At 30.9% G+C, this 19902-nt stretch overlaps 1 protein-coding gene and 2 long non-coding RNA genes across 4 annotated transcripts; 2 read left to right on the forward strand and 1 right to left on the reverse strand.

Moving 5' to 3' along the window:
- Positions 1-1284: 1284 nt before the first annotated feature.
- LOC111992161 (uncharacterized) lies at positions 1285-4643 on the reverse strand. 2 transcript variants are annotated; one of them, XR_010630389.1, is made up of 2 exons: positions 4444-4643; positions 1285-2782 (listed from the first exon to the last, which is right to left on the reverse strand). It is a non-coding gene; the product is annotated as an uncharacterized LOC111992161 (long non-coding RNA). The 2 variants fall into 2 exon arrangements; XR_002880813.2 differs by having other exon boundaries at positions 1285-2852.
- A 3202-nt stretch (positions 4644-7845) lies between these two features.
- Positions 7846-8868, forward strand: LOC136069103 (uncharacterized). Its single transcript, XR_010630383.1, has 4 exons — positions 7846-8045; positions 8128-8202; positions 8298-8381; positions 8493-8868. It is a non-coding gene; the product is annotated as an uncharacterized LOC136069103 (long non-coding RNA).
- A 3202-nt stretch (positions 8869-12070) lies between these two features.
- LOC112003787 (BTB/POZ domain-containing protein At1g55760) lies at positions 12071-15219 on the forward strand. Its single transcript, XM_024035996.2, has 4 exons — positions 12071-12887; positions 13425-13570; positions 14062-14180; positions 14374-15219. Exons 1-4 carry the CDS (start codon positions 12766-12768, stop codon positions 14974-14976), a joined length of 990 nt encoding a protein of 329 aa, XP_023891764.2. The 5' UTR covers positions 12071-12765; the 3' UTR covers positions 14977-15219.
- Positions 15220-19902: the final 4683 nt, after the last annotated feature.

Consider the following 19902-nt stretch of genomic DNA (forward strand, 5'->3'; position numbering starts at 1 on the left):
AAGTAATTAAATGCTATTTTCTAATAATTTAAACTTATAAAACAATTGCTAATTTATCATGGTATCAGAATTAGTGTGTGTGTATATATATATATTAAAATGATATTCCTATAGAGTTCAATTAATATCACTTATTTGAGTGATGTTCGTAATCTTATGTATGGAAATTGGAAAGTGGACCTCGGAAATGCTAATGTTACACCAAGATCTTAATAGAAAAGCCCATTAAAAATTATTTTTTTCTTTATAATTGATATAGCTTTAATTAATTGTCCTTCCTCTCTCTGAAATTTTGAACCAATATTTTGTGTTATCTTAATCCCATTAAAGGTATGTTCTTTAGGAAAGGATGACCATGGGTAGGGTATGGATCGGGTATATCCATACCCTACCCGAAATATTTGCTTATGGATACCCGGATAGCTATATCTATTAATATCCATACCCAACATCTATCCGGATTTATTATCCATAGATATCCATACCCGACCTGATACCCTTTTTTTTTTTTTAATCCAAAACATTTTAACTAAAAAATAACAATAAATTTATCTTTAACAAATTGAAAATATATATCACTCAACTCAAAACAAACCTCATACATAATATTTCAATTTACCAATGAAATATAATCCAAAATAAAATTCATCAGCATTATCAAGTATTAAGTATCAACTATCAAGTATGACCTAATGTTATGAATACTGTTTCAAAACCTGTTTCGGTTTGTTCATTGGAATGAAATATTTCGGTACTGGTCAATTTCAAGTACCGTTTCGAAAACCGTTTCGAAATTGTTGCAAAAAATATATATTTATATATTATTATTACTATTATATAAAATAATGAATTTAATATAGTTTTATATTAAAAAAAAGTGGGATTATTATTTTAAAATATATTTATTTATGTTTTTTTTTTTTTTTGGTAAATAAAACTCACATTTTGGGTAATTGTACATAAGTGAGCTTCCAATAACCTTCCTATTGACTACTTTTTCAGTTTTTTCCCATTTTTCAGCTTCCTAAATAAACTATTATTAACAATTTTTTAGAATATTATAAGATTAAAATGTATATTGTATGTTTTTAGGCCCCTTAAAACACAATTGGATTAGCTTAATTAACAAACCAAGTTATTACTTAATCCAAATTCCAGATCTAGGTTATCACAATCAAACAATTATATTATGCATAGCAGCGGAAAAATAAATAACACAATGATACGATGACCTAAGAAAACTAAACCGGTAAAAAACCTAGGAAAGATTTAACCTAACTATCCTCAAGGTAAATTTGAATCCACTATAGAAAGCATTGAAGTTTTACAATAAAATTTAGATCACTAACATTCTATTACTACCCACAAATAGAAACTTACTGACACGATCACGTGCAAGTTCTGAGACCACGAACTCCTTCTTTCTTGAATTCTCCAGTAAGTACAAGCACACCCGCTTGTGTATCTTTAATCTTTTATGGCAACAACTGAATGATCATCAAGTTCTTGAACAGATCTCCTTCTTGATAATCCTAAACTTGTGTAAAGGAAAGCTCCTCACAGTCCCATAAGAGATTTACACAAACCGCAATACGAGCAACATCTAAAACGTGGCTAGAGTTTGCCTTATATACCTAGGGAAAAACATAAAACCCTAAACGTTTTAAATGAGATAAGGCTGAGTTAGAATTCTGCATAAAAACACATTCTGCCCAATTTTTGATTAATCGAGCTTAAATTTCGATCGATCGAGCCAAGCCAAAATGCATAGTAACTTCTGCATCAGCTTAATTCCAACTTCACATAAAAGACACAACTTTAAGCAAGCCTAAACAAGACTAAACAATCTGTTTTGATCATGATTTGCTAACATTACACATTAGAGTTCTAAGTACATAAATTCCTAAATCTTTAGAACCTAACATATATAAATAATGAAAGATCAAAAATAAAAAGCTGAAATTTGTTTTTATAAAAAAGCTAGATGACAACGTGGAGTGGAGGAGGGCGGGGGGCTAACAAGTCAACATAAAAAGCTAAATTAAAGCTTCCCTTTTAAATACTAGTCAGGCTAGTCGCGTGAAGGCTCACAAAACTAAAAATAATATTACAAAAAACAAAACTAAGCATAATAAAAGGTTGAACTGGGAAGAAAATAGCCACAACAAGAATTAGAAAGAAGAGTTGCAGAGGATGAAACACACAGAAAAATTGAAGAAGAAGAAAAAGAAGACTGTTGTGATGGGATGCATTTCTTCAGGTGATCGGCACTGTGACAAGATGGGTTGATCGGGTTTGATTTCAATACCGGCTGGAATTGGTATACTGGCCGAAACTCACTGAAATTAACTGGAATGACCGAAACAGGCCGAAATCAACCAGAATTCAACTCGAGGTGGAACAAGGGGGTGCTTTGTGCTGGTGAAGAGATTGGTACAAAAATTTTCAGAACGAAATCAATAACAATGGTATGACCAAGAAATTGGTGGAGATTTTGGTCACCAAAAAATAAAGTAGCATATCAAAACATATGCCAACACTCAACTAGTAACCATGGTATATAAAACTATTTGAAAAGCAACAAATATTGAAAAAATGTTTTCAACTAACATGAAGGTCTATGGATCAGTAATAAAAGTCTTCTAAAGTCCATATGACACACTCTCATCACAAAATACTACTATCATCAAAACTTAGATTCTCAATCTCTCTATCAATGGCCACAGTTTGGATTGCAATAGACAGAAAAGAGCATCATGCCCTCCTCCCCTCTAGCGGTTGCCTGCACATATTTATAAAAACAAATGAAACAGGTGAAAAATCACTCATCATGAACTCTAACAGCGCAGGACCTGTCAAAACAAACATAAATAATATTAAAAAAAAAAAAACACTACTCAAGAAACAGTAAAGGAAGGGAACACCAAGAAAAATAAGAGAGCAAAGAACACCAAGCATCATCCTCAGTCAAACACCATAAAGAGCTCTAAAACAAAAGGCAGCAAAGAAAACAATGACCAACTACCCAATGAAACATCACATGTGAACCAATGATACTACACATAGGACTTGATAAACCAAAGAAAAATAACCAGTAGCTTTAGGCAATCTTGCTATCAGTAATAATTTCCAACCTCAGTGCCAAATTCTATTGAACCACCCACAGAAATAGATAATGCCAGAGGATAAACATACAAATAGATCATGCAGGATACTATGTTTAATACAACAAACATTAAGTTCTTATGTAACTTGTTCAAGTACTAGTAGTCATGCATCTTTATAACTTAAATGCAATGCATGAATATTGTACCCACACTTTTTTAGACAAACATATTGGGCGAAACAAGTAAAAACCATTATCAATAATGACAAGATTAGTCAACAGCAAAACAAGAAATCAAATACTACTACAAAAACAGAAAAAACTCAAGTTGGTGGACTATCAAAACCTTCCAATGCAGCACTATGATGGTTTTGCTTAATATCTATATTAAGAGCAGTATGACCAAATTTAGAAGTAACTCCCAACTCTTTATGTATATTTCCAGTTAAATTTCAACAGCATAAGACCAGTAGTAACAAGATTAAATTTCAACAGCATAAGACCTGTAGTAACAAGAAAACAAAACACAAACATTCTCCAACCCATTACTCAACTCACCATTGTACTTCAGCACCAACCATCCAATAAGTACAACTGCGGTAACACTTCATTTTGTAACGAAAAGGATTGAAAATTTTCATGTCAAATTTAAAATCAATACCATAAAACAGAGCATAAAGACTCTACAATTTATCACTCCTTAACTCATTATTGTACATCAAAAAGTTAGATCGCCACAAGTTGTTTCCTCATTCATAAATCTGATAGCATTATTTTGAATTTGAATGCTTAGATTCATAAATCAAGTTTGATCCAAAGGAATTAATCTTCCTTACTAATAATTTCCAATGTGAATATTCTTACTAATTTCCACATTCCCAAGGATTTAATCTTCCTTGGAAATTAAACATTGAAGGCTCATGAATTACCAAGTCTTACGTGCTCCGTTTGTGAAAAAACTTAGACAGATTCACTCCTCTCTAAAAATAAACATATCCCCATATAGAATCAAACACCTTAATGCAATCAAAAACCAAATCTAACAAATACCCAGTTGATAAAATTCAATCAAAACCCAAATTCAACACATACCCAGCTGAATTCAAACTCTAAAACCAAAATCTAACACACACCCAGACGATAAATTCAATAAGACAACACAAGTAAACAACAAGCAAAGAACAAAAAGCTCCCAGTTGACAAATTCAATCTAGAAAAGGAAACAAAAGCTAATAATCAACAGAACCCTCCCAAAATGTCAAACCCAGATACCCACAGAAAAGATTTTTCTTTTGAAACCAAACTAGCAAAAGAGGGAAAAAGAATGAGTCATTTACCTGAGGAAAGAGATGGTAGAAAGACCCAGTTGATTCGCAGAGAACGAGGAACGAGAATCAAGCGCAAAACAAAGAGAGAGAGAGAGAGAGAGAGAGAGAGAGAGAGACGATGAGGAGAGGTGGAGAATGGAGAGCTTTGAGAGAGAGAGAAAGACAGTGTTGGTGAGGACCGAGGAGAGGCAAAGAGAATGTGACTTGTGAGTGACGGTGAGAGAGGTTTTATTATTATTATTATTATTATTATTATTTTAAATACGGGTCAAGTTTGGGTAAGATCCCTGCCCTACCTGAATAATTTGGGTAATATTTATACCCTACTCAGTTAAGTTCTACTCATGAAGAACTATGTATTACTCGAAATATTTAGATTAAATAGGGTTAGATATTCATTATCCAATGGGTATGGTCATCCCTATTATTATCAGGATGCGACAGTTAATGTAAAATAAGTGAAACGGTAAGTTGAACAACTAAACTGAAAGGCATTTAAATCAACAGGAAAATAAGAATAATAATAAACATAATAAACAAAAGAAAACAAAACCAACAATCGTTTATGTATCTTGGTGAGTTTGAATGTGCCATGTATCCATGGAATTGAGTAAATTCAAGGATTCATAACCATTAGATTTGTTAAATCTATTTTATGATTTTCATTCTTAATTTGATGATTAAATGATGAGAAAAAATTGCACTTTCTCCCATTATCATTAGATATGTTGAATCGCTTTATGATTTGATTCCTATGTGACAATTAACCTTATATGTACTTGGTAAATTTTAGTTAGTTCAACTAACGAATTCTCTTATCTATACTACTATTTAAGGGGCTGCACCTGTTTGGACTGGATTTTTTTTTTGTGTTCCAAAATACCCCTATTTCCCTAGGTTTAAGTATCTATACTACTATTTAAGGGGCTGCACCTGTTTGGACTGGATTTTTTTTTTGTGTTCCAAAATACCCCTATTTCCCTAGGTTTAAGTAGAGATAAAACTAAAGGATAATTTAGAAAAACTACGTCTTTTAACTCTTGCAAAAACATTGCCTATAAAATAGGACCACTCGATTTTAGTTTTCAAATTCAAACTGAACATCAAATTTTTTTTCTTTTTTACAATTTCAAATAAAAAAATTCCTAAATTTTAGGATTTTAGAATCCTATATAGATGCTATGATAGACTATCACGGTTTTTCAATTTATTTATTTATTTATTTTAAATAAACACACGTTTTAGGTATTTCCACCTCCCCCTAAAAGTTAGCCTATTAGTTTTTTTTTTTTTTGAAGAAAGACTTATTAGTATTTTTAGGAAGTGCCTATTAGTATTTAAAAGCAATTATCTTCCCTTTCAAAAAAAAAGCAATTATCTTCATGATTTTATAATTTTTTTTTTCTATGATAGACTACTAACTAGCACGGTTTTTCAAAAAAAAAAATCCTTTTTTAAAAAAACACACGTTTTAGGTCCCCCCCACCCCCTAAAAGTTAGCCTATTAGTATTTTTTTTTTTTTTTTTTGGAACTGTCTATTAGTATTTTTTATTTAAATATGATTTTTTAAAAAATTAAATATTATTTAAACTCTATTATCTTGTTTTAGATGCAAAATTATTACTAATCAACATGAACCACATAGAATTAATTTCTTAGAAAGTCTATAAACACAAAAAAATTTGACACTTTGCCAACTCAACTATTGTGAAAAAAGTTGTATATTATTTTGTGTATTGCTCTTTTCTTTTCTTTTGAGAAGTGCTACATTCACATTATTTTTACAGCAAATTCTAGGTGTTAAGTTTTATTATTGATTCTAATTTAAACTCATCACTGAAATTATTTTTTTGCTATCAATAACAACCGCTACTTAAAATTTGTTATGAAAAATATTATGAACATAGCATTTCTATTTATCTTTTTTTTTTCTTGTTTTTCATTTGAAATATATATATATATATATATATATATATTTTATTTATAGGCTAATATTTGGGTTTAATTAAATTAAAATTTGGGGCATTTTTTATACTCAAGGCCTTAGACGATTGCATCAATGACTTATACTGTTAAAACGACATTGAACATAAGGCACATTGTTAAATTTAAGGTAATACTATCATTGAAATGTAATTCTAAAAATTTTCAAAGTTATAGAAAGAGTAATGTTACATGCACAAAAAGTTTGGTAACATTTTTCACACCAATTAAGTTGGCAAAATTTCTACTAATTTTCATTTGAATCCATTACTAAAATCACTTTTTTTATCTACCACTAATAATATGCTACTTAAATATTTTGTCAAATTTGTTGCATCTATATATGGACTTTCTCTTTTAATAATACAAAGTCTAACATAAAATTTATTTGGAGTTGTATGTTGTCACAATGATTGGTCGATAGTTTACAGCCATCATGGACAGGAATACAATATGAAAGGTTAGGACTGTCGATTTGTTTTTTCTTCTCCTGTGATGCTATTTTCTAATGAAACATCTTTTTTGATTAGTTGTTGTTTGATAAGAAACTTAAAATTAACACTTAAAATTAACTAAAAGAAGAACTAAAGCTTGGATAATTTGGACATCTTCAATTCAAACACTACATAGATACTGACTTGACAATAATGAAGTATAAGTAATTTGCCTCATTTTAAGTGCAAAACTAAGAGTGGGATAAAATATTTTCATTTATATTTTTGTCTAAAATTAAGGCAACACATCATATCTTTAAATAAAATTAAATAAACATGACCAAATGAGGAAGAACAAAATATATCTAGGTTCTTTTTTTGTTACTTTAGCCCAAACGAATTTCACACAATAAGTGTCCCACAACGTTGGCAATGGATGATTTTTATGGTTGACAAGAGACATCATATTCACCTTAAAAATTTATGAAACATTAAATCTCAAGTCTTAACCATGAAATCAACCCTCTTTGTTTAAAAGCAGATAGCATTGTTTACTTCACCTTCCAAATCTTAAATCTAATCTACTCACATATCTCTCTCTTTCTCTTTCTCTTTTCATTAGAGAGATAGGCCCACCCAGTACTTATGCCTCAGTGAATTGGGCTAGAGTTGGGCGGAGCATCTTTTCCTTATGCCTCAGCATCTAAAAGTTAAAATTAGCCCAGNAGAAAGACTTATTAGTATTTTTAGGAAGTGCCTATTAGTATTTAAAAGCAATTATCTTCCCTTTCAAAAAAAAAGCAATTATCTTCATGATTTTATAATTTTTTTTTTCTATGATAGACTACTAACTAGCACGGTTTTTCAAAAAAAAAAATCCTTTTTTAAAAAAACACACGTTTTAGGTCCCCCCCCCCCACCCCCTAAAAGTTAGCCTATTAGTATTTTTTTTTTTTTTGGAACTGTCTATTAGTATTTTGAAGTATTTATCTCCATGATTCTATAATTTTATTTTTAAAGGAAAGAAGAAGAAGAAAAACTCACGTTTTGGGTTTTTCTCCTAAAAGTTAGCCTATTATTTAGAAGCAGTTTTATCCATAACTTTATAATTTTATCTTTAAAGATAACTCCCCCAAGTATCATTTTTCTTTTTCAAAATTGGCATATAATTGCTTACAGAATCCTCATGAATGGTTGGCATTTTTTTTCCTTCGCATTTTATTTCGTATTTTGCAACTATATTCTAACACAATTGATTCTTTATTTTCTATATAGCGATGAGATGGTGAAGTTGAAGTAAATGCAAAGGAATTTAACCAAACAATCATTGAGAGAATCCTCATATGAATGGTTGGTATTTTTTTTCTTCTCATTTTACGTTGTTGAATTATGTTTCACGATTTGATCTGATATTTACTAACACAAAAAATTATTATTCTCTAAAGTCTAAACCTTAAAGGCTACGATTCTAAAGAAAATTCTCACCCAGGGAGAATGGAAACACCATTTTCTTCTAGGTCCAACGACATGTGAGTGACTGCTTTTTTCTTTTTTTCTTTTTTTGTTTGCTAAACTTAAAGCCGATTGACTGTTTGATTCTATCACTGTTTCACCTCTTTTTTTATTTCTATCATTCTCAGGCGGTTTCGGAGACAAACGCGGAAATTATTAAAGAAAAAGACTTGGAGAGGAAGATGAAAAAGGCAGACAAGGTTTTTATTTTTATTTTTATAGAGTAGTTTTTAATTGTGGTTTTTATTAACCCGTGGATATATAAAACATGTGAGAAACATTACATCCATGAAACACTTTGACATGTAATATTGTTTTAGTTGCTAATACAAAGTTGGCTAATGACAATTATTATAGATTGAAAGTAAATCATGTAATCGAAAGATTACATTTTGATTGATGCATATCTTTAACCTCTGTGAAAGAATGTATGATGTAATTGAAATATTACATTTTGATTGATGCATATCTTTAACCTCTGTGATAGAAAGTATGATGAAATCGAAAGATTACATTTTGGTCATCTATCAAGTGGTTGTTAATGACTCCTTTTTGTATATAAGAAAAACTATTTATCCTACCTATGCCTATATTTATCAATTTGTGTAATTATATGTTGGATTCAATTTATTGTTTTTTGAAATATTAATGTACAGTTTAGCTTTATTTTTCTCAATCACATCTCTTCCATATGAAATTAATTAATTATCCCTAACAATTTTTGTGCCTTTCACTACAACTTCTTTTCATTTTTTTCAAGAAAATACATTTTAAAAATTAAATGAAATTATTGCTTGCATGGGAGACTTCCCATAATCACAATCTTATTAAAATATTTAAATTAAAACTATTTAATTTTTTTTTAGACATTTGAAACTTTTGTTATGGATGCAGACTTAATGGCTACATATTATGACTAATTGCATCAATGACTTATACTGTTAAAACGACATTGAACATAAGGCACATTGTTAAATTTAAGGTAATACTATCATTGAAATGTAATTCTAAAAATTTTCAAAGTTATAGAAAGAGTAATGTTACATGCACAAAAAGTTTGGTAACATTTTTCACACCAATTAAGTTGGCAAAATTTCTACTAATTTTCATTTGAATCCATTACTAAAATCACTTTTTTTATCTACCACTAATAATATGCTACTTAAATATTTTGTCAAATTTGTTGCATCTATATATGGACTTTCTCTTTTAATAATACAAAGTCTAACATAAAATTTATTTGGAGTTGTATGTTGTCACAATGATTGGTTGATAGTTTACAGCCATCATGGACAGGAATACAATATGAAAGGTTAGGACTGTCGATTTGTTTTTTCTTCTCCTGTGATGCTATTTTCTAATGAAACATCTTTTTTGATTAGTTGTTGTTTGATAAGAAACTTAAAATTAACACTTAAAATTAACTACAAGAAGAACTAAAGCTTGGATAATTTGGACATCTTCAATTCAAACACTACATAGATACTGACTTGACAATAATGAAGTATAAGTAATTTGCCTCATTTTAAGTGCAAAACTAAGAGTGGGATAAAATATTTTCATTTATATTTTTGTCTAAAATTAAGGCAACACATCATATCTTTAAATAAAATTAAATAAACATGACCAAATGAGGAAGAACAAAATATATCTAGGTTCTTTTTTTGTTACTTTAGCCCAAACGAATTTCACACAATAAGTGTCCCACAACGTTGGCAATGGATGATTTTTATGGTTGACAAGAGACATCATATTCACCTTAAAAATTTATGAAACATTAAATCTCAAGTCTTAACCATGAAATCAACCCTCTTTGTTTAAAAGCAGATAGCATTGTTTACTTCACCTTCCAAATCTTAAATCTAATCTACTCACATATCTCTCTCTTTCTCTTTCTCTTTTCATTAGAGAGATAGGCTCACCCAGTACTTATGCCTCAGTGAATTGGGCTAGAGTTGGGCTGAGCATCTTTTCCTTATGCCTCAGCATCTAAAAGTTAAAATTAGCCCAGTGGTCTTCTATCATCTAGCCCACAAACCTCAATTAGCAACTCGTATTGAACTAGCCCAATTTTGAAATCAGTCACTGAGTGCACCATTTTGGGCCATACTGTGGAGTAACAGGCTTTGGAAAACTCCTACGCTAACTAGGCTCAAAAGACCCAACAGGTCACACCATTAATACTTAGAAAGCAACGGCTAGACAATTATGTTCAAGTTTGGCATTGTTTGTAAGATAATCCCATTTTGCTGTAGAATTTTTAGTGATAGAACTTTTGCATATAGTACTCTTGATTGAAAAGCCCTTAGCATTTTAAGCATCTGGTAAATTACAGTGAATAGATTTTTAAAGCTCTATTTTTATTAGAAAAAAACAACAGTAAATTTCAACTTTAAATTTATGTAGCTAACAAAATTGCCAAATGTTTGAGAATTTATGCTAAGAAAGGCTTTAAAGGCTCTTAAAAAGCACTTTTTGATAGTGCTGCTCACAGACAGATACCCAATGTCTCATAAGAGCACCTATGCTACCCAATAAGTGTCCTATATACACTCTCTTAGGAATTGAGTGTGTTTTATGATGGAAAAGAGAAAATGATACCCTAAAGAAGTGTTTATTGATTACAAGAAAAACCAACTCTCCTTAGTGGAGCCTCCTATTTTGACTGTCTATGCATATGTCTTTTATCATTGGGGCCACTCACCCCTAAGATAGGATGTCATTATATTATGTTGAATTATATATAATAATAATAAAAAAATGTCATTATGTTGGAAAGATGAATGGGTTACTTGAAATTTGGGATACTTAAATGTTAAATCTAATTAGATTCTAGTTGGTCTGTCCCACAAAGTGATTCCTTTCTTGTCATTTTGTATCCCAATCTAATCGCTTAGTTTCATTTGTTTAAGGGAAGCAAACGAACTCTAAGATTCCAATCCTTCCTAATCAATACCTCCAAGACAAATTGCTTTACTTCCTAGACTACACTATGATTTTTTCTTTTCTTTCCTTTTAATGATGTTAATATTTTAATAAAAATAAAAATTGTGAGTTAAACCCTTTCTAATGGCAAAAATATTTTAAGTCCATCTAGTGGATATGTGGCCAAACTTGGAGGCAGTGTTTGGTCAATTGATCTCACCATATAATCAAAAAAATATTAAACCTTTAAAAAGTGAAATTTGATGGATGATGATGATGTGTGGGATCTCATCAATTCAATTCTCATTCATTAATAACTTTGATATTCCTAAAAATAATTATGTACCTTCATTATTGCTCATAATTTGACTCACATTCATTAATTCCTTTTCAAAAACTCAAGAAGAAAAGCCGATTGTAAGAGTGTGTGCAAAATATCATTAAAGTGCTTTTAGAGCATGTGACAGTTAAATATTATCTACCAATTATTTATACATCATAAATATTTTATTTAAAACTTGACACCTATTAATTGAATTCCATGATTCAATGTAGCAATCAATAGATATTTATCATCATGCTTCTATGATCTAAACAAACACAATTCTAATGACACATCACACATAAGGGTCCCATGCAGGTGAGTTCCACAAGGGCCATTCCTTATGAGAAATTAAAATAAAATTTATATTAGATAAATTATAAATTTGGTCATTACAAACAACATAGATACTTTTCTCTTTCCTCTCTTTCTTTTTCTGGAGTTTAATGTCTTTTGTTTCTTTTCTCACCTAAAGAATTAGCTGACCTAAAGAATTAGCTCAAACTAGATACTTTGCTTCAAAGCACCAAAGACTGAAAAGGAAAATTATTTTCCTTTCCAAGCTACACCACCACCCCTAGTCCTCCACAACATGAATAAAAACAATTACTATGAAACCAAAGCACCAAAACCAAACCAATTCCTCCCCATTACTACTATCCCAATCAAATCAATCCCCATGCCCTGTAGTGCAGTGTAAGCCAACAAACCACCACCATACCATCACATATCTCAAACAATCAAACAAATAAAAACGTCAGCCAATTATAAAGACTCCACAGTCATTGGCTTAAAGCAACACCAACCAACACCAAAATCCTTGCTTTCCCGAAACCAATAAAACTACTTTTCCAAAACTAAATAAAAACATAGTCTTTAACACAAGAAAGAAAGAAAAAAAAAGACTGTCTATTCCTATATTGTTCTAACTTCCAAGACTGTTACTTTAGCAGTTAGTACAAAGAGACAAAGGGTCTGTCTAACTGTGTTTCAGTGTGTTTGTGTGTGTGTCTGTGCGTGTTTGGTTGTCTGGTTCTTCTTCCATATGATTGATAACTGTGGAAAAAGTAAACCTGGGAAAGCCTGGAGAGTTTTTCTTGGAAGGTATTTTCGATTGCATCCATGAGATCACTGTGGCACTTGCTTTTGCTAGAATGAGTGATTCTTCAGCTTATAGAGTTGAAAGCACTTCACGTTTGGCTCAATGGAGGATAGAAAACTTGGCTTCCTGCACATACCGCAAGTCAGATCCTTTCAAAATGGGAAAGTGGAATTGGTAAGAGTCAGAGACTCTCAGAATTTCTTTTTTGCATGGTAATAGAATTTTGTTATTTCATCAAAAGCATGTAATATTTGTTTAAATTTAGTTTTCTTTGAGGCATTTTGATGGTCTATAGTTGAATTGAAACACAAAAGAAGGTAAAAGAAGCTGACCCCTTACCTGTCTAGTGAGCATGTAATTGAGGAAAGTGAAAAAGTTATAATTCCTTGTGTTTGGTAGCTAAGAATTTTTGTGAAGAAAGGAAAGAAAGTAAAATTGTCTGCATCAAACAAATGCATATGCAATTAGCTTAGATTTAGAATTAGGCAGTTAAAATTTAAAGATGTATAACTGAAGTGAAGCCCAAAAGAAAATAAAAGATTCTGGTCCTTTACCTACCCAATGAACTTGTAATTGAGAAAGTGGAAGGTCACCCCCTTGTTTGGTATCTGAAAATTTTTGAGGGAAGGGAGGGAAAGCTTCTGTGTCTTTTGTGCTATTACAAGTTGGTGTAGTTTTTTTATTTTTTATTTTTTTGTATTTGAATTGAAGGCATTTATCTCTGGAGAAGAATAGATTGCTGTTTGTTAAATTGTACCCGGAGATATCAAATCTAACAAGAGACAATCCCCCGATTGCATCTTTCATCATTCGAGTTGTCAGTTCTGCAGGAGATCGGAAGCCCTTGACTCATCCAGGTAATAACAATTTAGTTTTCTTTTTGAATTTATAAATTTCTAGAAGAGAGGAAGAGCTTTGAGGTTGACGTCTTTGACACCTTGATCAATTACTTTGATCTATCAGCTTATGCCTTTGGGAACAAGCTAATGTTTATCAATCTTTTTAGGAATTGAGACTCAAGTGACAAAGCTTGGTTTAATTTGAAACACAAAATCCCATACATGTAATTGGAACAAAGTCAGAACTGACCTATTGTTTCAATTCTTATTATGACCTATTCTCAAAAAGACTGCAGAAATTTAGGTCCCCTAGTTTAGACAAAAACTAATGCTTCTAAAATAATAATAAAACTAACAGGTAGAATTGATACATTAAGTACTTTAAAGTTTGATGGATAAGATATGGGATGTCATTATTTGTTGTATCTTCAAACCTCCCTAATTTTTCTTGGACTCTATTTTTTCCCTTTAAAATACATTAAAATAACTTGTCTTCCATGTACATACAGAAATAACAGACAAGCAAATCAAGAACAACGATGATTTTGTTTGGGCAATAGAGGTTCCATTAACTGGGAAATTTATCATCGACGTTGAATTCCTTGATTTGAAGACTGCGTCTCCAGGCGTAAGCATCTATTTATTATTTGATTTTTGACTACCATTCTATTGTATTGATTGAAAAGGATAATTGCCCTAAAAGAAAATGAACATAAATTCCTCGGGTTGTTTAGAAACTTTCACTGATTAATGTAAATCATAGGAATTTGGAATCTAAGTGTTGCCACTGCCTTACCTACAAAATGACATTGATTGTGCAGGGAGGAGAACCTTGCTCTATCTGGGTTAACGAATTAACACACAAACGATCTCATGCAACAGCTCTTGCATCCCTCAGTCGAATGTTGACAGAAAGCATCCACACGGATATTATAATTAATGCCTCTGATGGAAGCATTGGGGCTCATCGTGCTGTTCTTGGTGCACAATCACCTGTTTTTCGTAACATGTTCTTGCATAACTTGAAGGAGAAAGAAATGTCTACCATAGATATCTCTGACATGTCAATTGAAGCTTGCCAGGCTTTTCTCAACTACATTTATGGTAACATTCAACATGAAGATTTTTTGACCCACCGGCTGGCACTTCTCCGTGCAGCTGATAAATATGACATCTCCGACTTAAAAGAGGCTTGCCATGAGAGTCTTCTGGAGGATATTGATGCAAGAAATGTACTCGAGAGGCTCCAGAATGCATCTCTATATCAATTACCAAAACTGAAGAGCAGCTGCATGCGTTATCTTGTGAAGTTTGGCAAGATATTTGACATACGAGATGATTTGAATGCCTTCTTGCAACATGCAGATAGAGACCTAATAGCAGAAATCTTCCATGAAATTCTCAATGTGTGGAAAGGTTTCTAAAACTCTGCCTACAAAAGATAGGGAAGAAAAAGCTTGTTTAGTCAGCTGTATGTTGTTGTGACCTTGAAAATGGATTGTTAGACAATTGTGCAGAATCTTATGTCATGAAGATTATTCTTTTGTCCAAATGGAATTTGTTTGTCTAATTGTATATATAAATATTGGTCTTCAATATGGAGGAACGCATTCTTGTATTCTTATTGATATGCAATTGATTTGATAATATAAATTCAGATTTGAGAAGATTGTTCTGATTGAATACACTAGTTCATTGTTGTGAAGGAATCCATGTCCTCAACATGCATAATGCCTGCATGAGCAGAATGAGAATTGAATGGCCAGAGTAGAAAATTATCATTATAGAAACAAGTCTGAAATGACAATGAATTCCTCTAGCTCATCATTTGGCTAGCAAAGAATCTTAACTATATCCTAATCTTTTCTTCTTCCTTTTATTCTTACAATAAACGAGGAGTATTCAAACCTAGGTTCTTCTCAAATTGGACTGTGCACTGAGCCACAACCCTCTTGACCTGATTCACATCCTAATCATTCAATAAACAGAAAACTAATTGTTGAAAGGCACTCTCACCGCAATGCCTACCTCTTGTAACTGATAATAAACCTTATAAACAGCATAATCTAATCTATGTTCCAAACATATTCTTAGAGAACCCTTTGGTTTGCAAAATCTTACTGCATGAGAATTCATTTTCCACGGAATCTTGGATTCCTACAATCAGGAATATATAATTCTCGTGTTTGTTTCATTAGTCAAATTCCTTTCTAGAACCAAATATTTTCTAAACATCTAGATTAAATTTCCAATTATCATATTCAGAACCAAATATGTTCCAAACATAATATACATCTGGAATACATTTCCAATTATCATATTCAGATATATTCCAATTATTCAGAACTCATAATCACAACTAATTGACAAGCTAAAGAAACATGACTAAATATGGACTTCACAACAACAACAAAAAAAATGTTTTTCCTTCCAAAGAATGAAAAACAAGACCATATAATGGCCTAAAGCTTGGTCAAAGCACCATATTCAACTGGGTGTGTTCCAGAACAACTTTACAAAAGTTTCTGTTATGAGAAGAATTACAAACTCACCTCTCACTGGAAAACTAATAACAAACTCCGCTTTAATAGGAAATCTTTGAAGGGTCTTCTGTTTTTATACATATTCAAGTTGAAAGACAATTCCAAAAGTGAAGTTTCTATTTAAGTATGCATACTTGAATTGTCTATTCAAAACAGAATACTTATATGTGGAATTGAGAGAGAAAACAGAAAAAGCAATGGTTATTGAGAATATGGAGGGAATATTATTTGGGATCTTTTTCATTTTTCTTGTTTCATTTTTTTTTTTCCCCTTTTATTGGATAGTAAAGGTAGGCCACCACCTCAAGAAAGAAAAAGTACCCACATGATTGGTGTAAAGCCTGTAAAGTACAGGCCTAGAGTTTAGACTATGAATAGCCTCAGGCCTTTCAAGATAGATGGATCCAATTGTTATTCTATCTTGCCAGAAAACTGAAATTTTGAAGTTTCTTTCGCTCATTCTAGGATCATATTGAGTGAACCCACAAAATTTTTAAAAGCCCAGATCCACTTTAATGAGCACCAAACAAGATATATCCCACTTCGATAGCTTGTAGCAGCCCAATAATACTCAAACGCATAAATTTCATTCTCACATTTATAATTATTAACTAGCCTCTGCGCTCAGAAGCTCTTCTATTTTTTGAGTAAAAGTTAATTTAGAACATTTATTATAATTTGAAATTATTACATTTTCTAATCACAAAAAAAAAAAAAAAAAAAAACCTAAGGATGTAATGAAAAATTATTTCACCACATATAATACTCATCACACTCCTAGTTTTTTTTTTTTTTTTTTTTTGTAATTGGAAAATGTATAATCCCAAATTATAATAAATGCTTTAAATTAGCCCTTACCTAAAAAATAGAAGAGCCTTTGAGCACGCGCTCAGAGGCTAGTATTCCGTAATTATTATCCATTTTTGTCCATTTTGATTATGCAGTAATCAACATGTTATTGATTGGAAGATGATGCTATAATTTAGTATTAACCTTTTGGGAGGAAAAAAAAGATCCTCTGAATAAATCTTATAAATAATACCTATATTGAAAATGCATAATGAAATTGTAACAATAAAACTACTTACAAAATACATGCAATGACTTTTACAAAAGCTATCATGAAGAAGTTAATGGATCAAATTATTAAATTTTATCCAAAAAATAGAAGATCCTTGGAGCACGCGCTCTAGTTTTCTTAATTAACTTGAATCATTGCACTTTTTTGGTGCATTACTAAAATTAATTTTTACCTTTAAGTCTTTAACCCATGCAATCTTGATACAATTCATTATCAATATTTACTTTGCATAGTTGTGCCGGACAATTTAATGTTTTATTGATAAAATTTTGTATTCAATACAATTTAATTTGTTAAATACTATCACATCTCTTGACTTAGCTAATAAAATAATCTCCTCTTATACATAACACTTGGAATATTACTTTACAAATTCACTTGGATGCAAATTCACTCAGATGCAAATGCGCTTGGGATGCAAATTCGCTTGGAATATTACTTTAATGACTTAGCTATTGAAATAATCTCCTCTCATACATAACACTTGGAATATTACTTTACAAATTCACTTGGATGCAAATTCACTTGGATGCAAAAGAGTTTTGGATGCAAATTCACTTGGAATATTACTTTAAAAATTAAATTACTAGTTTTTATTTTTTTATTTTTTTTTGTCTCACATATGCAAATAAACTATATATCCAAAATAAGCAATTCTCAAACGGGCACTATAAAATAAATTTTTTTAAAAAAAATATTTACCTTTCATGATTAACTTCCTAAATCTCTCCAAAAAAAAAAAAAACAAAAAAACAAAAACAAAAACAAAAAATACAAAAAAAAAAAAAAAAAAAACAAAAACAAAAACTTTCTAACTCTCTACACGCGAAGACTTATCCTATACAATTGTGTATTATCACCCAAATCCAAGTTTTCAACAACTCCATTTGAGGGGAAAAAAAGAAGAAGAAGAAGACGCATTTAGTTGGTAATCTAGTGGAGCCCTAACAATATTGCCAAATTCATATTGAAAGAAAAAAAATTTGGGATCCCTAGCATGTTGCCTTATTTTGAAAATTGAAATATATACACAGTTACAACTTGTAACTTATACATCCAAATCATTCTTCTCAATCTTTTAGATCAACCTGATAGAAATTTAAAAAAAAAATATAAAAAAAAAAGAATTACAATTTTTTCCCCACGAAATCCAACAATAGATGAAGATATATATATAAAAATAACATAAAATAAAAAATAAATAAATTAGATGTCTCATACTCCTTTGCACTCATCGGGGCTCTTTAATAAGGGCTTATGTAATATTGTGTCTTCGATTCTTCACCATCGTCAACTATTCTGCAATCAACCTAATCAATCAATGACAATCTCTTTCAATATGCGACTTCTCTCTATCAAAATACATTAAAAAAAAAAAAAAAAAAAAGCTTTAAAAAATTATATCAATATGACTCAAGAAATAAATATTAAAAAAAAAACTAAAAATGGAATTAAAAGTAAGAGAGCGTGAGAGGAAAGAGAGTTACCTAATTGTGATTTGTTAGAGGGTGGATTAATTGTAGAGTACCATTTAATCTCTTTCAAAATGTGTCTTCTCCCTGTCAAAATGCATCAATAAAAAATATCCTTGAGAAAAATGTATCAACCAAAAATAAATATCAGAAAATTTTATCAAAATGACTAAAGAAAAAAAAAAAAAAAAAACCTGAAAATGAAATTGAAAGTAAGAGAGTGCAAGAGGAGAGAGAGTTACCTAATTGTGATTTGTGAGAGGGTGGATTAACTATGGAGTACCATTTTTCTCTTTTTTCAAATTAATCAGTTTTGGCACTTTCTGTTGAAAAAATGATGAATATAAATGGTCAGTTTTTAGTAGTTATCGTAAATAATAACTACTGAGTTTAGTGGGAGGTGAAAGAGAGGGAAATGGATAAATGGATTAGTAGGATAAAAGAGAGGGAAACGGAGAAGTTTTAATTATTACTAGCCTCTGAGCACGCGCTCACGCGCGTGCTCAGAGGCTCTTCTATTTTTTGGGTAAAGGTTAATTTAGGGTATTTATTATAATTTGGGATTACTACATTTTCTAATCACCAAAAAAAAAAAAAAAAAAACCTAGGGTGTGATGAGTATTATGAGTGGTGAAATAATTTTTTCATCACACCAAGGTTTTTTTTTTTTTTTTTTTGTGATTAGAAAATGTAGTAATCCCAAATTATAATAAATACCCTAAATTAACCTTTATCCAAAAAATAGAAGAGCCTCTGAGCACGCGCGTGAGCGCGTGCTCAGAGGCTAGTATTCCGTAATTACTATCCTTTTTTTGCCAATTTTGTTTATGTAGTAATCAACGTGTTATTAATTGGAAGATAATGCTATAATTTAGTATTAACCTATAGGGGGAGGAAAAAAAGATCCATTGAATAAATCTTATAAATAGTGCATATAATGAAAATGCATAATGAAATTGTAACAATAAAACTATTTACAAAATAAATGAGGTGACCTTTACAAAAGCTATTGTGAAAAGATGATGGATCAATGTAGAAAAGTGAAATATTTACATCAGGTAAAACTATAAAATAAGTCATTACATCTGAAACATAGAATATGTGAAGTTATTAATATTATGCCGGCTACGGTGGAGAAGTTGGTGGAGCAATGTCATTTGTTTCACATTCTAATTGCTTTCCAGCAGCATTTGCCATAAACCTATGAAACAAAATGTGTATGTCAGTGTTATTAATAGAGACTTTAAAACGTAC

This window comes from Quercus suber, unplaced genomic scaffold, assembly GCF_002906115.3.
Source record: "Quercus suber isolate HL8 unplaced genomic scaffold, Cork oak 2.0 scaffold_152, whole genome shotgun sequence".
NCBI lineage: Eukaryota > Viridiplantae > Streptophyta > Magnoliopsida > Fagales > Fagaceae > Quercus > Quercus suber.